General features: G+C 34.7%; 1 protein-coding gene across 8 annotated transcripts in view; it reads right to left on the bottom strand.

The window, feature by feature from the left end:
- Positions 1 to 14,712, bottom strand: part of LOC127850702 (diacylglycerol kinase zeta-like) — a 234,123-nt gene that overhangs the window by 37,086 nt on the left and 182,325 nt on the right. For all 8 annotated transcript variants that reach the window (XM_052383960.1, XM_052383959.1, XM_052383962.1 and 5 more), the window contains one exon: positions 4,575 to 4,749. In XM_052383960.1, coding sequence (XP_052239920.1) covers positions 4,575 to 4,749 — 175 coding nt within the window. The remainder of the gene's footprint in view (positions 1 to 4,574; positions 4,750 to 14,712) is intronic.

The following is a 14,712-nucleotide window of genomic DNA, read 5'->3' as shown; positions in this document are numbered from 1 at the left end:
AATCACAGAAAAACACTGCATAAAAACACATACAAGTGTATGCAAATCTTAACTCTTTCAGTGCTGGACCCGATTTTTGATGGCCTTTGCAAACAGTTTGGATCCAGATGAGACGCCACAGAATGTGGCGTCTCATCAGGATCCAAACTGTTTGCTATTCTGATAGTACTCTTTGAAAAAAAATCGAAGAAAATGCTAATTTTAGAAATTCAGCAGACGACATTTTAGCAGACGACAAATTTCCCAGCATGCAAAGGGTTAAAACAGTATGAGCCATACTCTGTGAAAAGGGGGTTCAATGCATAAAGTGTTGTCCCAGATTAGCCTGTGCAGTTTGTACAGGCTAATCAGGGACGAAACTTTCCGCCTAAACTAGATTTTTGCTAAAAAGAGACTTTCTTTAAACAAACATTATAATAAAAGTGGAAAGTGTTGTCCTTGATTGCGGACTGCACAGGCTAATCTGGGACGACACTTTACGCACATGCATGAAACCCCCTTTTCACAGAGCGAGGCTCATATAATGACAAAATAATATAACCATGTGAACATAACAATATACATAAATCAATGGCAGATCTATACATTACATCATTAACTAGTCTGTATTTTTGTGGAGAAAATAACATTGGAAACAGTCAGTCAAAATGTATAAACAGCAATATATCAATTATGCATAGTTAATTTTAACTGATTTATTGTTGATTAATTGCATGGTTAGCCTATTACTAAATTATATTTAAACACTCTTATGTTATGGGTAGATATATTCACTATGTCCACCACTGTGCTGGCACTTTTAAACCTTTACCACTATCAAACGTATTTTGAAGCATTTGTAGTCTCATAGAACGTTAAATGTAATTAAAGACCTTTCTTACTAGATTCAACTTTTCAATGGTCATTTCCAATCCTTAGGTACTGATGAGCAGCAAACAGCACAAAACCTGAACAGACTGCGAGTAACTCACAGGCTATTCTGGTTTTATGCTGTTTGCACATAATAGCCTTTTTCAATTTGCTTCTGAGTAGCGTTAAACCAATTAATTACTGTCCACCACCTCAAGGCACTATGAAGGAAACCACAAGCAGCTTATTCTGTGCATTTAAATCAACCAGCTGCCTGATGCTTTCAACAATAAGTCAAGACATTTAATAAGAATGCATTCCTGGAATATTAACCAATTTGTCACACTTCTGTGGCACGCAATATATCATGGCTTAGAGCAATTAGATTTTCAAGACACAGAAGCTAACAAAAAATGCGCACAAAGTGCTAAAAAGATAAGAATGAAAGAAATATGTAATAATGTATGAAAAACATTTTGGTTCTAGACTACATGTATAAGCGCTTGTGCTGTATTAAATGTAATTCTATGTAAATATATTGCATAATATTATGTTATTTTTGCAGCTTAAAATTATGTCAATTATTGAAATGCCATATCTTTATTTTTCAACCACAATCCTGATTCAATATGAAATTTACACACTTTAAGGCAGTTAACATTTAAAGTAATCACAATATTTAAAGAGCTTATGACATATTCTTGAAAATCAAATGGCAACATTTATTCTTAATTATCAAGATATCAACATACACACACATTTATATATTGTAAGAAATCTATTGTTTTCTTTACCACACTTTAATACATGTATTTCAAACTAAAAATCTGAAGAATATTGACTATATTTATTGATTAATGCTGCATAAATGTATCAATCACTCTTATTTTTATCAATTGTATGTATATTTATATGATTTGTACAACGCCATTGAATATAATTATATAAATAGGCGTTTCATCAAATTAGCAAGTTTCAAGTTTTATTTAATCACTATGACCACCTGCACATGTCCTGTCATCAAGTAATACTAAATTTAATTTCTAATCCCAAATGGATGTTTTTTTCCAAGACGTTTAGTTATTATATTATAACAGCTCCAATTTAACCTTTCTCTATAAATTGCATTCTTACTTCTACATTAGAACCTTCGTAAACATAAACAGCAACAGAAATCCAAAATGGTCAACCGTAAGATCATGACAAATGACTCCTACAGTCATAAATCTAGTATTAAACACATTAGCAAGCGAAAATATGCAAGATTTAATGGAACTTTCTTGAGAGATATTTTTTAAATGGTCGTGATTTACAATAATATCGCAGGAGAGGTTTTAGCACGCATATAAGAGAATCTGACGTCAAACCACCAGATGAATGAAACTGCAAGTATTGCATGATTGACATGCTTGCCAATTATAGCATGAGGGTGTGTAACCCTTTATAGGTAAATCTCTTCTTAGCCTTGTCATGGACACAAGTAACGAGACAAGCCCCATTGAGACTTGTCATGTCCCCCTGCTGATCCCGTCATTAGCAGGGATACAACGTGAGACCTCATTTGTGAGCAGCGAGCTGATGGCAATCATGACCCGACATCAATCACTCTCAAAACTTGTCAATGGTACTGAGGATGTGACAGAAACTTTTGCATGAATGCAAAGGTTGTTTCATTTCTACTACAACTGAAAATTGGAGAAAAACGTGCTGAATACAGTGTAATTTTTTTCCAATCCCGATGCTGTAAATATCCCCACTTATTCATTAATATTGCATGCTAGAGGCAATCTCAACCATTCATTTGGTGTGGAGGATATTAGTTGTTAATTTAAAAAAATACAGTAACAAGTGCCATCTTGAAACAGAAATGCGGCTAAATTATGCTGCGGAAATATTATCATACGAATCTCCCAAGGATTGGTATCCAGTTATTGAGTCAATATTAAGATGATTTGCTGGTCTGCGTTAACGTTTTCTGGAAAACTTCATCAAGACAACATTAGTGACCTTTTCATAGGCTGTACTACCAAGCTGCGCAAATTCTCAATAATGTATTAACTCTTTCAGTGCTGGAACCGCATTTTTAAGGCCTTTACAAACAGTTTGGATCCAGACGAGACGCCACAGAACATGGTGTCTCATCAGGATCCAAACTGTTTGCTATTCTGATAGTATTTTTTGAAAAAAATCGAAGAAAATGCTAATTTTAAATATCATTATCAAATAAGTCCATGATAAAGTACAATTAAGTCAACGATTAAGTAAATGATTACAGAACTGTACAACAATTAATGACCACAGATTGCCATGGGAAGCAAAAGCTGATTAATAGACTCAATGCAAGAATTCGTCATTAAATTCTGTTGAAGGTTTCAGGAAAAGATTTAGTGCACAATAATTTCAGAATATTTAAAGACTAAATAATCTGTATGAATCATGATGATGTATTTAAAGTAGTATTTAAAGTAAGGGTTTCCTTGATTTCTGGCAAGACCATATTGAGAATTGTCCACTGAAGTCTCTAGGGCATTTTTCCTCCATTTTGGGAAAATAACCAATATCTGTGAAATTTGGAATCAAAGCACTGACTTTAAATTGGCAATAAGTATTTAATCTTAATTTTTAACTTATTATTAATAATAATTGATAACATTTTAAAAAGTAAACATAAATATATCAATTAAATGGATATTACAACTTCAATCTTATTTTTCTATCCTTAAGAGCTGTGTTTCCTTACATCTAAAAGTCAAGCCATCAATAGGGAATTTTAAGACTCAGGATATGGAAAAAAAACAACATTAATGCTTTTGGAAATATGACTGAATTACAGCCTTAGAATCAGCCAAAAACCCTTGAATACTATTGACTAAATGGAAAATAATGATCAACCAAATCTTTGTTACTTGCAGTCTTGACCCCAGCATTTTTCAATTTGACTCCTCAAAATTTCAGTCCAGGGGTCATTGACTCCTGGTTTTTAAAATCTATTGAAATTCCTGTAATATATTCTGAGAGTTGAATGTGAAGATATTGAACCTGGTCAACAATTCTATATCACCTATATCACGGTGTCTATACCACGTGACTTTTTCGGATCTGTGTTGGGAGAATAAAGCGTGACCCAGTTAACATTTTTAAGGATCTCTTTTTAAATATTTCACCATTTTTAATGGGACAAAGTGGAGAGCCCGCTCATTTGTAAGAGTTTTTTTATAGGTATCATGATCTTTTTAAACAAATAAGTATTTTTTCAGTAAAGTGCAACCGCACATTTGAACGGTTAAAAAAATGTCGGATCAGTGTGGGGACTTCATATTACAAACGGGCGGTTGCACTTTACTGAAAAAATACGCACAACAAAACGTCAATTGACATGTTACATTAAAAGATATCAACCTCGGGAGGGGACACCCCTCCCGAAGCCACCCATATAAGTCCCGGGGCGCCTGAGAAAAATCCTGTGGAAAGCACTGTCAGTTGTAAAATTTTATTAGCTTATGTTGTCTAAAACATAAACTTATCTAAGTAACAACATGTTTGGCTATGGCTTCTAAATATTCATCCACATTACTGTGGGACTGGGTACTCACAAAAGAATCATGAAAACCTTAAACTTAGCAAACTGTGCTGAACTTGGTTTGCTTTTCGAGCTCCTTCTTAGCAGCAACCTGTTCCCTTTTTTAATTCTGGAGTGTTCCCCACATTATCATGCATGTACTTACCCCGCCCCAGTTGAGGGTCCTTGCCAGGTCGTTGCCCGTCCCCAGGGGCAGTATGGCCACGGGGGGTGGGGCGGGCAGGTTGAGGGCGTCTATGGCACTGAGGATCCAGCCTGCTGTACCATCCCCACCACACACCAGCACGCGCAAATTAGGCACTTTTTTGTAGAGGTCCAGCCTGGTGAATGAAAAAAGTTTGGGAATTGCTCTGGGAAAACAGGATTTAATGCATTTGCGTGAAGTGTTGTCACAGTTTAGCCTGTGCATCCCCACATGCTAATCAGGGATGTCACTTTTATGGTGTTTTCTGGTTGGAGAAAGAATTTCTTAGCAAATAACCAGTTTAGGCAGACTACACAAGCTAATCTGGGATGACACTGTACCCAGGCGCATTAACATTTTCGGTGCAGGAACCGAATTTTGAAAGCCTGTGCAAACAGTTTGGATCCAGATGAGACGCCACAAAATGTGGCGTCTCATCAGGATCCAAACTGTTTGCTATTCTGATAGTATTCTTTAAAAAAAATCGAAGAAAATGCTAATTTTAGAAATTTAGCAGACAACATTTTAGCAGACGACAAATTTCCCAGCATGCAAAGGGTTAAGCCCCATTTTGTCAGAGTGAGGCTCTCAGTTTTTTTTGGAAAGTGCTCAACACACTTTCTGTTCCCTACCATCATCCAAACCATTCATCACTTAGATTGTACTTTGACGCATTTGTAGTCCCTTAGAAAATTAAATTGAATTTAAGACCATATCCTTACTAGATTCAAGTCTGCAAACCTTCATTTCCAATCCTAACATACTGGTGAGCAGAAAACAGCATTAAACCTTTGAAAGTTACTTGCAGGCTGTTCTGGTTTTATGCTGGTTGCATAAAGCAATTTTCTCTTAGATTCTGATTCGGAAAAAGTTATGCAAATTATGCACATTTAAGGTCCACCCTAAAGGATAAGACACAAAGCTACTTATATATCTTTTACTTTTAGCTGTTGCAAAAAACAAACACATTCTGATCTCTAGCATTAACTTAACTGCTTACATGCTTTTTGTTGAGGTCCATTCAATTGAAATAGTAGCTAAATTTTCTGTTCAGTACATACGGTATGTTCCATAAAGTCTTCTCCTTATTTATTTTGGGACTTATTGTGTATATTTGGAACTCAGATTATTTCCTGATGTAAAAAGGACATGATAACCAGTTTATTAGAGGACATTAAACTCGTGTAATCCTTTTTAAGAAGATACCAGGAAATTAAAGTTGGAATTATCTTAACTGTTTGAAATTTTGTAATATTACCCTGTACTAGCTACATATAGTCGAGTTACTGTCACTTGGTACATTCAACTCAACGAACAATAAACTTAAAGGGACTGTCAACGGCAATTGACGAAAAAAGAAAAGTTTTAAAATACCGTATTTTTTTACAATTATTAGTTTATATTGATTAAAATATCACGACTGTATATTACATTACTTGAAAAAAAAAAAATTCAGTATATTCGATAATAAAATTTCGCGGTGTGAAATCGAAAATACATCGCCAAAATAGGTGACATAACGATATACACACTGTAAATAACGCAAGTAGATTGATCATTTTGTATATAAAAAATATACAATTCAATATGCATGCACAATTTGCATTCCTGGGTTTACCACGTGACGATGATGATCAATCTACTTGCGTTATTTATAGTTAACTGGTAGTTACCTGGTAGACGTACCCAGTAAAATTTATTACTGAATATACTGAATATATGACCACCTTTTCCAAGAAATGTAATATACTAGTCGTGATATTTTAATCAATATAAAATAATAATTGTAAAAAAAATACTGTAATTTAGAACTTTTCTTTTTTCGTCAATCGCGGTTGACAGTCCCTTTAATTCATTCAATCTTCTACATTTCCTTCAAAAATCTTACTACCAGTTGAAGAAGAGAGATATCGAGCAAGTAAATGAAGAAAAAGAAACCCCAACACAGAACTAACAATTAAATGTGGGTATTTATCTTAAAAGATTTAAATTAACAATAGTAAAAAAGAAACACTATAATTATGCAACCAGATTACACAGTCAATTCAGATAGCTAAAGGCATTGCACGACACAAGTAATCAATCAGGTCTTACTTTTACTGAGAATCATTAGCTATTTCAATGGTCAAAATCAGCCAGTCCTTCCAATCAACAACTTAAAGTGGAAATATTTACAACAGAATGCTTATTTTTAGAACAAAGCCGTCAAATTGCCTTCTCTCTATTCCATAAAAGCCTCGCTTATCTCAAAAATAGCATTTAAGCGATATTGGAATTTGAAATTCCTAAAGACAGTACCACAATGGCGCCACTTACTACCAGAACAACAGCACATAATGTCATGATGCAACGATCATTAGGAATCAGGAGGCACAAAAGACACTTTCCATAAAGAACATGATATAACAGTCACCTTGGATAGAAATTTACTCATTTTAGTTGGGCACATGTGTTCAATCACAAAAAGGGATAGTTATTAAAACTATTCTTTTGGTTACAGTATTTCACTGTTTTCAACAGTATCTCAGTCATATCACTGAAGTTATTTAACCCTTTGCATGCTGGGAAATTTGTCCTCTGCTAAAATCTTGTCTGCTGAATTTCTAAAATTAGCATTTTCTTCAATTTTTTTTCAAAGAATACTATCAGAATAGCAAACAGTTTGGATCCAGATGAGACGCCACGTTCTGTAGCGTCTCATCTGGATCCAAACTGTTTGCAAAGGCCTTCAAAATTCGGTTCCCACACTGAAAGAGTTAACTGAATCCAGGAAAAGCTGGTTTAAGAGTACTACATATTTATACCAGTATTTAATCAGAAACAAGGGGGCCTGAAAGGCCCAAAGTTGCTCACCTGAGATAAAAAGAAATGACCTGTTCTTTGCACAGGTTAATGTAAGATAGCTTTGTTCCCAATAGTTAAAGAACACATAGAAACTGATCCCGATTGAAACTGTTCCAGAAATAACTAAGTTCAGAAGTAAGTTGCGAATCATCAAACTTATAAGAATTGGAATCATCCTCAACTCTGCTCTTTAAAAATCTTAGATGTTGGTAAATTTCCCAAATGTCCTTTTCTAGAAACTATCTTCAATGTCCAAAATATTAATTAATTACAAGTGACGCAGATTCTTTAAGCAGTAAAAATTGAGTTTTCGGGATGCTGATAAGCATTGTGCAGCATGTTTTACACACCCCCAGGCTAGAAGGACATTGGCCAATAGTCAACATCCAATAAAATACTTTAATACATCTTTTCTGGGCTTATCTCAATTTTAATTGGCTTTTGCGTAGTCTAATAGGAGTGTTGAGATTTGATTGACAGATAGGGATCTAAGACAAGGCATTTCAGCCCCTCCCTCTGTGACTCCTTACCTTAGACAAAGGAAACATGACAATTAACTAAAATTCATGTATAAAAATAAGAGTCAAAATAACACAAAACAACAAATAGCATATTCATGTTCCTCTAACAAAATTCTTCAGTTTGAGTATTAACATGACATATATTGGTTATCAGATGACAGACTTGTGTCATTAATTAGTTACTGGCAGTTGAGACATTAAACATCATCTAAACACTACTCAGAAAGAAATGAATTGCAGTATGTACACAAACAAAGTATATCAGGGTTCGCCAAAACTTGAAAAATCTGTCAGTCATTCGGACTGACAGACTTGAAATTTTTGTCAGTCCGAAACAGTTTCTGTCAGTCCCACTGTCCAACTAAACTATAACAGCAAATCACAACAAAAGAAGTACCTTTTAGATGTGTATTGGTTTTGATCACATTAAAATACTATAAAAACATGTCCAATGTCGATATAATTAAACAATTATTATATTGATAATAAACCACCTATAAACCAAAGGCATACTTTTTAGACTTCTTTTTGTCAAACTGTTTTTTAGCCTCCACAGCTCTACAAATCCGTGTTCTTAAAAAGTTAGGGTGACATCCAATCAAGTTTGACTTAAATGCACACACCCATTCACACTACTTTGGATGATTTCAATTTCTGTTTATTAGCCAATTCACAAGGTCTAAAACAACACCTATTATTAAAATATTTTCTCTAAGCTGAGGTGGTTGATTTCCAGGTTCAATTAAATGAATGTATTTCACACCTATTTCTTGATAGAAAGGCCCATGATAATAACCATCATTCATTCTTGTTGTCTGAAATAACACAAAACATATTGCTACAAACTATCAACAACAAATCAACACATAAATATCCCTAGGTCCGAATTTTAAAATATCCGAAATATAGTACATCGGGTGAAAAATCTAATTTTTATTACAGAAATTGTTGGTATGTACATTAAAATATATCATTCCCAGAACAATATAATAATGAAACTATTTAACAGAAATGCTCACAAATGCCTGTCGAAACAAGTTTTCATGCGGTTTTTGTCGTGGAGAAATTAAATGGAAAAAACAAAATGGCGGACGCACTCGGTTGCTTTTTTTAACAAAGACCATTGATTTTGAACTCGGATGTGATAGTCAATTCTAATCCAACTTTAAACATCAAAATGAAGGTAAGAAAAAAGGATTTTGACAGAAGTTGAACAAAAAGCATTTACCTTCTATTAATCCAATAGCACATTATACAATTTGAGTGATCTTTTTGAAACCATTTTTCATCCGATTGTGTCGGTCAGTCGGACCGATAATCTTAAATCACTTGTCGGTCCTGAGAAAAATTTGCCGGTCAGGACCGGCGGACCGACGGTTTTGGCGAACCCTGGTATATACACATGTAAATGCAAAATAATGACACCCTCTAGTGAACAAGATGTGTTTGTGAAACACAATGTCCCCCTATATGATGTTTGACATTGTAGGATGACCTTGACCTTGTGAAGGATGACCTTGACCTTGACCTTTCACCACTCAAAATGTGCAGCTCCATGAGATACACATGCATGCCAAATATCTAGTTGCTATCTTCAATATTGCAAAAGTATTCATAAAATAAGCGATTTGGGCCACATATATTTGACCTCTGACCTTGAAGGATGACCTTGACCTTGACCTTTCATCACTCAAAATGAGCAGCTCCATGAGATGCACATGCATGCGAAATATCAAGTTGCTATCTTCAATATTGCAAAAGTATTCATAAAATGAGCAATTTTGGCCACATATAATTGACCTCTGACCTTGAAGGATGACCTTGACCTTTCACCACTCAAAATGTGCAGCTCCATGAGATACACATGCATGCCAAATATCAAGTTGCTATCTTCAATATTGCAAAAGTATTCATAAAATGAGCGATTTTGGCCACATATATTTGACCTCTGACCTTGAAGGATGACCTTGACCTTTCACCACTCAAAATGTGCAGCTTCATGAGATACACATGCATGCCAAATATGAAGTTGCTATCTTCAATATAGCAAAAGTTATTGCAAAATGTTAAAGTTGGCGCAAACAGACAGACCAACAGACCAACAGACAGACAGGGCAAAAACAATATGTCCCCCACTACTATAGTGGGGGACATAAAAAGATGCATTAAAATGATCAGCATTATGTCTCCTTTACGGATGGTCATTATCTACTACACTAAATATGTACAGGTAAGCCAGTGCATTTTACTGGAGTCAAGGTTGCCATGGAAACAGTTTCATAGCACAGTAGTCTGCTGAGATTATTGATTTTCCCAATCCAATTGATCTTAGATGCTCAATCAATTTAAAACACAGTAGGTTTACTTTGCTTATCAGTAAAGATCAAAGATAAGACTCTACAGTGCATTAGTAGATGTACAGTTATTTTATGACATAGAAACAATAGGTTCATTAAATTGCATGCAAACTACTGTCTTTATGTATACCACATTTTATGAAGGAAGTACCAGGTTTATACAAGGGAGTTAACTATTAGAAAGTATGTACAGGTTATCTTTCTTTAACATTATGGCTTATCAGAACTAGACTGTTCACATATTTTCACTATATACATATAGAGAAAACTGCCCGACCGCCTGGCGGCCACGTTTTTCCACACATCATTACCATTTTCGAACTCGTCCAAGATATCTATAAAATCAATGTTTAGAAAAAAAAATGACGATTAAGGAAAAAAAAGTCACATCTAGAGTCCTTTTCGGAAACTGGCTTTAATTTATTGGTTAAAGTTATCGCCCTTGAATACTCTCTAATGAGGAGTTAACACGCAACTGTGACTGGAGAGCAAATTAAATATGGCGGGCAACAATAAAACGACACGATTTCCTAAGTCAACGGAAAAAAAGAGACATTACTGCTGTATATGTAGCAATTACCGAGGAAAAATAGTGGATTGACGCATTATAACTCTTCATAGATTTCCATCGGATGAAAAATTGAAAAGGGCTTGGATAAAACGTTTAAAAAATATCAGCCCGAAATTTTCACTGAAGGAGATGAATGACCGTCTTTGTTCGGCACACTTTGTTGATGGCCTCTGCAACAAAAACAACCCGGTGCCTAGTGTATTCACCATTCAAGACCGAGAAAAACGATTCAAAACAACAAAGGTTTGTGATAAATTATGTAAATAATCGTTAACGAGAAATAAAGTTAAGCGATTCACTAAAGTTGCGATAGGCCGAGCGTGGTAACTGGTTGACCTACATAAATACATTTGAAAAACTACAAAAGATATGCATCCAGATACATTTCTCTCTTTTTGAAAGACCTTTAATTCCAATACTGGCATTTCCATTTGTTGTTTTTAAATTAATACAAGAGCACCGCCTTGCGGGTGCAGACCGCTCATCTATTTTCTTTTTATAGGTGAAGGGACTCTCATTTTCAATCACAAAGGAGGGAGGGGTGGAGTGAAGAGGGGTGCATTGTGTGGGGGTGTGGACATTTATTACATTATCTTCCAAAAATGCCAAAAAAAGGGGAAAAAAAATCGGGAAGGGGGGGTGGGGGGTCGAGGGGTATGGATTCTTGGGTGCGATGGTTGGACGGTATTTCAAACATAAAATAATAAAAATAAATATTTGTGTTTTTTTAACCGTTTAAAAAAAAATTGGGGGGGGGGGGGTGAGTATAGTGTGAGGGTGTGGTGGTTATTTGTGAGATGATCTTAAAAAAAAAAAAAAAAAGAAAAAAAGAAAAAAATTTGGGGGGGGGGGGGGGGATTCGGGTGGGGGATTGGGGGGGGATTCTTGGGTGCGATGGTTGGACGGTATTTCAAACATAAAATAAGCAAAATAAATAGTTTTGTTTTTTAACCGTTTAAAAAAAAAAAATTGGGGAGGGGGTGGGGTGGGGGGGGTATAGTGTGAGGGTGTGGTGGTTGTGAGATAATATAAAAAAAAAAAAAAAAAAAAATAGGGGGGGGGGGAAGGGAAGTGGGGGGGGGGCACGGCGATGGTTGGGGTGGAGTTTATTGTGGTATGTCAGGTAAGAGTTGTTTTGTCAAAGTATCAATCAAATCTAATCATAAATAAAGAAGTTATGGCAATTTTAGCAAAATTTAATAATTTGACCTTGAGAGTCAAGGTCATTCAAATGTCAAGGTAAAATTCAACTTACCAGGTACAGTAACCTCATGATAGCATGAAAGTATTTGAAGTTTGAAAGCAATAGCCTTGATACTTTAGAAGTAAAGTGGATCGAAACACAAAATTTAACCATTTATTCAAAGTTACTAAGTCAAAAAAGGGCCATAATTCCGTAAAAATGACATCCAGAGTTATGCAACTTGTCCCTTTACTGTACCCTTATGATAGTTTGCGAGTGTTCCAAGTATGAAAGCAATATCTATGATACTTTAGGGGTAAAGTGGACCAAAACACAAAACTTAACCAAACTTTCAATTTTCTAAGTATAAAGGGCCCATAATTCCGTCCAAATGCCAGTCAGAGTTACATAACTTTGCCTGCACAGTCACCTTACGATAGTTAATAAGTGTTGCAAGTATGAAAGCAATAGCTTTGATACTGTAGGAATAAAGTGGACCTAAACACACAACATAACCAAATTTTCAATTTTCTAAGTATAAAAAGGGCACATAATTCTGTCAAAATGCCAGTCAGAGTTACATTACTTTGCCTGCACAGTCCCCTTATGATAGTTAGTAAGTGTTGCAAGTATGAAAGCAATAGCTTTGATACTTAAGGAATAAAATGGACCTAAGGCCACAATTAAAATATTGTTGGTTTGCCCTTTACCGACCCTTAATTTTACAGGTGGGTAGGTAGGTAGAAAAATTATTTTATTTTATGTTAGAAATTATATTTTAAATACACTAATAGTCTATGAATATTTATAACACTGGTATTAAAGCACTGTTGCAGTGTAAGAAGTCCTATGTAGCTTAACCATATCTTGTTTGCTGTTTTCTTGCATATATTAATATCAAATGCATGCTTGTGTGTTATTACATCAAATATGTGTTCAATAAATGATGTTAATTGCTCTGAATGTAAATAAAATATCTACAATAAGGAAAACATCAATACCACTTATTGTAACAAGATATTTATAAATTATGATATTCCAATGTAATTGTATAAACTAGCATGCATTGGTTTGGTTACTTCGGTTTGCAGTAAGTATAAAACTAATTAAAATCATTTTTCACTTGAATGAATGAATGAACAGTAAAGCAAACCGTTTAAGAAGGTATAGAAATCATTTGACTGACTGTGACGACCATATTTAAACAAAATAAATCGTTTCAATGTTTCATCTAAGTTCTAACTTCAGGTTAAAAGCGAAAGTAGATTAACATGTGCAAATATTTACTTCATTTGAAAACTTATCCATTTCAAACTGAAATCTTCCGTTAAATAATAATAAAAACAAAATGTTCAAAGCACAAGAGATGCTGTGCTTTTAATTTGTTTAGATCGTATTCACAATTGAACAGAAGTTTACATGTTGAACTTCATTGAAGGTTAACACTGTCCGCCATTTTCATGATTTTGATTGTTTTGACAGGAAGCAAAAATCTCTTCTATTTCCTGTGCAAAACAATTTTAAAAACTCGTAAATTAATTTCTTTTTACTGAAAATAGTTATACAATTTATGTTTAAACCATATGTGAAATGAAATGTGGCATGACATGTCTTTAAAAAAAATAATTTTGAAATCGGAACCACATGTACTTTATTGTTTTAAACAAAATGGCGGACTAAGTTGACAGTTTATAGACGCTTGCATAACTGCGCACCTCCTATTATTCCAAAATATTGACTACAGTATATGTCATTCACAGCTGTTGATAATGACTCCTAACACTTCCCATATTCATTTGGTTTAAAATCATATCTCGCAATATTGAACGCTTAATTACAACAACCAGTTTTGAAAAAAGGTCGCACATAAATCAACCTTTACAACAATAATTGTTGTGCAGACACCTTTTTTAAACAGAGGATTACTCCACGAGGTCGGATATTCATGTAAAAACAGTCATTTAATGAGCGAACGCATGCAATACATCATTAAGTCCATATATAATTAAGAGCGGTGTATGCACATATTCGTTATTGAACATATTCCTCTTAATTAAGCACAATATATTTAAAGAACATACTTTTTTCTCGTCGATGATAGAAGCTTGTCACCGTTCGCCAACCAATTTCACTCCTCTGCACTTAACCTACTGCAACATGGCTGAACTTGTCGAACGTTCGCTTCGCAAGTACACCACTTTGACGGTTGGGATTGGTGGAATGTTTAAGACTTCCTAGTCAAAGATCCTAGTAACAAGTGGGCTGTAAGCGAAATAAACAATACAGCCTTGTGCGTTCCGGCCGTTGTACCATTTACGCCCTTAGTCTTAGTTGAAATGACAAGTGATACTTGAAAAAATTGCGATTGCTATAAAGCGGCCCGTACATGTGTAGAAACCGCGCTCTATGAAACGGTTTTATTGGATGTGCGTGAAGTGTCGTCCCAGATTAGCTTGTGCGGTACCCTTCGTGTGTGTTTAAATGCCTGTAATTTAGTATGTGTTTGAAAATATTTTAATAGAAATAATTTGTGATTACAGGTTTTTAAGTTATAATGTTAAACACAAATTTGCACATTCATCATATTTTTCATTATTTTTGTCTTTATTTTAAAATATGTGTT

Source organism: Dreissena polymorpha, chromosome 11, assembly GCF_020536995.1.
Source record: "Dreissena polymorpha isolate Duluth1 chromosome 11, UMN_Dpol_1.0, whole genome shotgun sequence".
In the NCBI taxonomy this organism is placed as follows: domain Eukaryota; kingdom Metazoa; phylum Mollusca; class Bivalvia; order Myida; family Dreissenidae; genus Dreissena; species Dreissena polymorpha.
The sequence above is the reverse complement of the archived record's forward strand: the minus strand, read 5'-3'. Positions and strand labels throughout refer to the sequence as shown.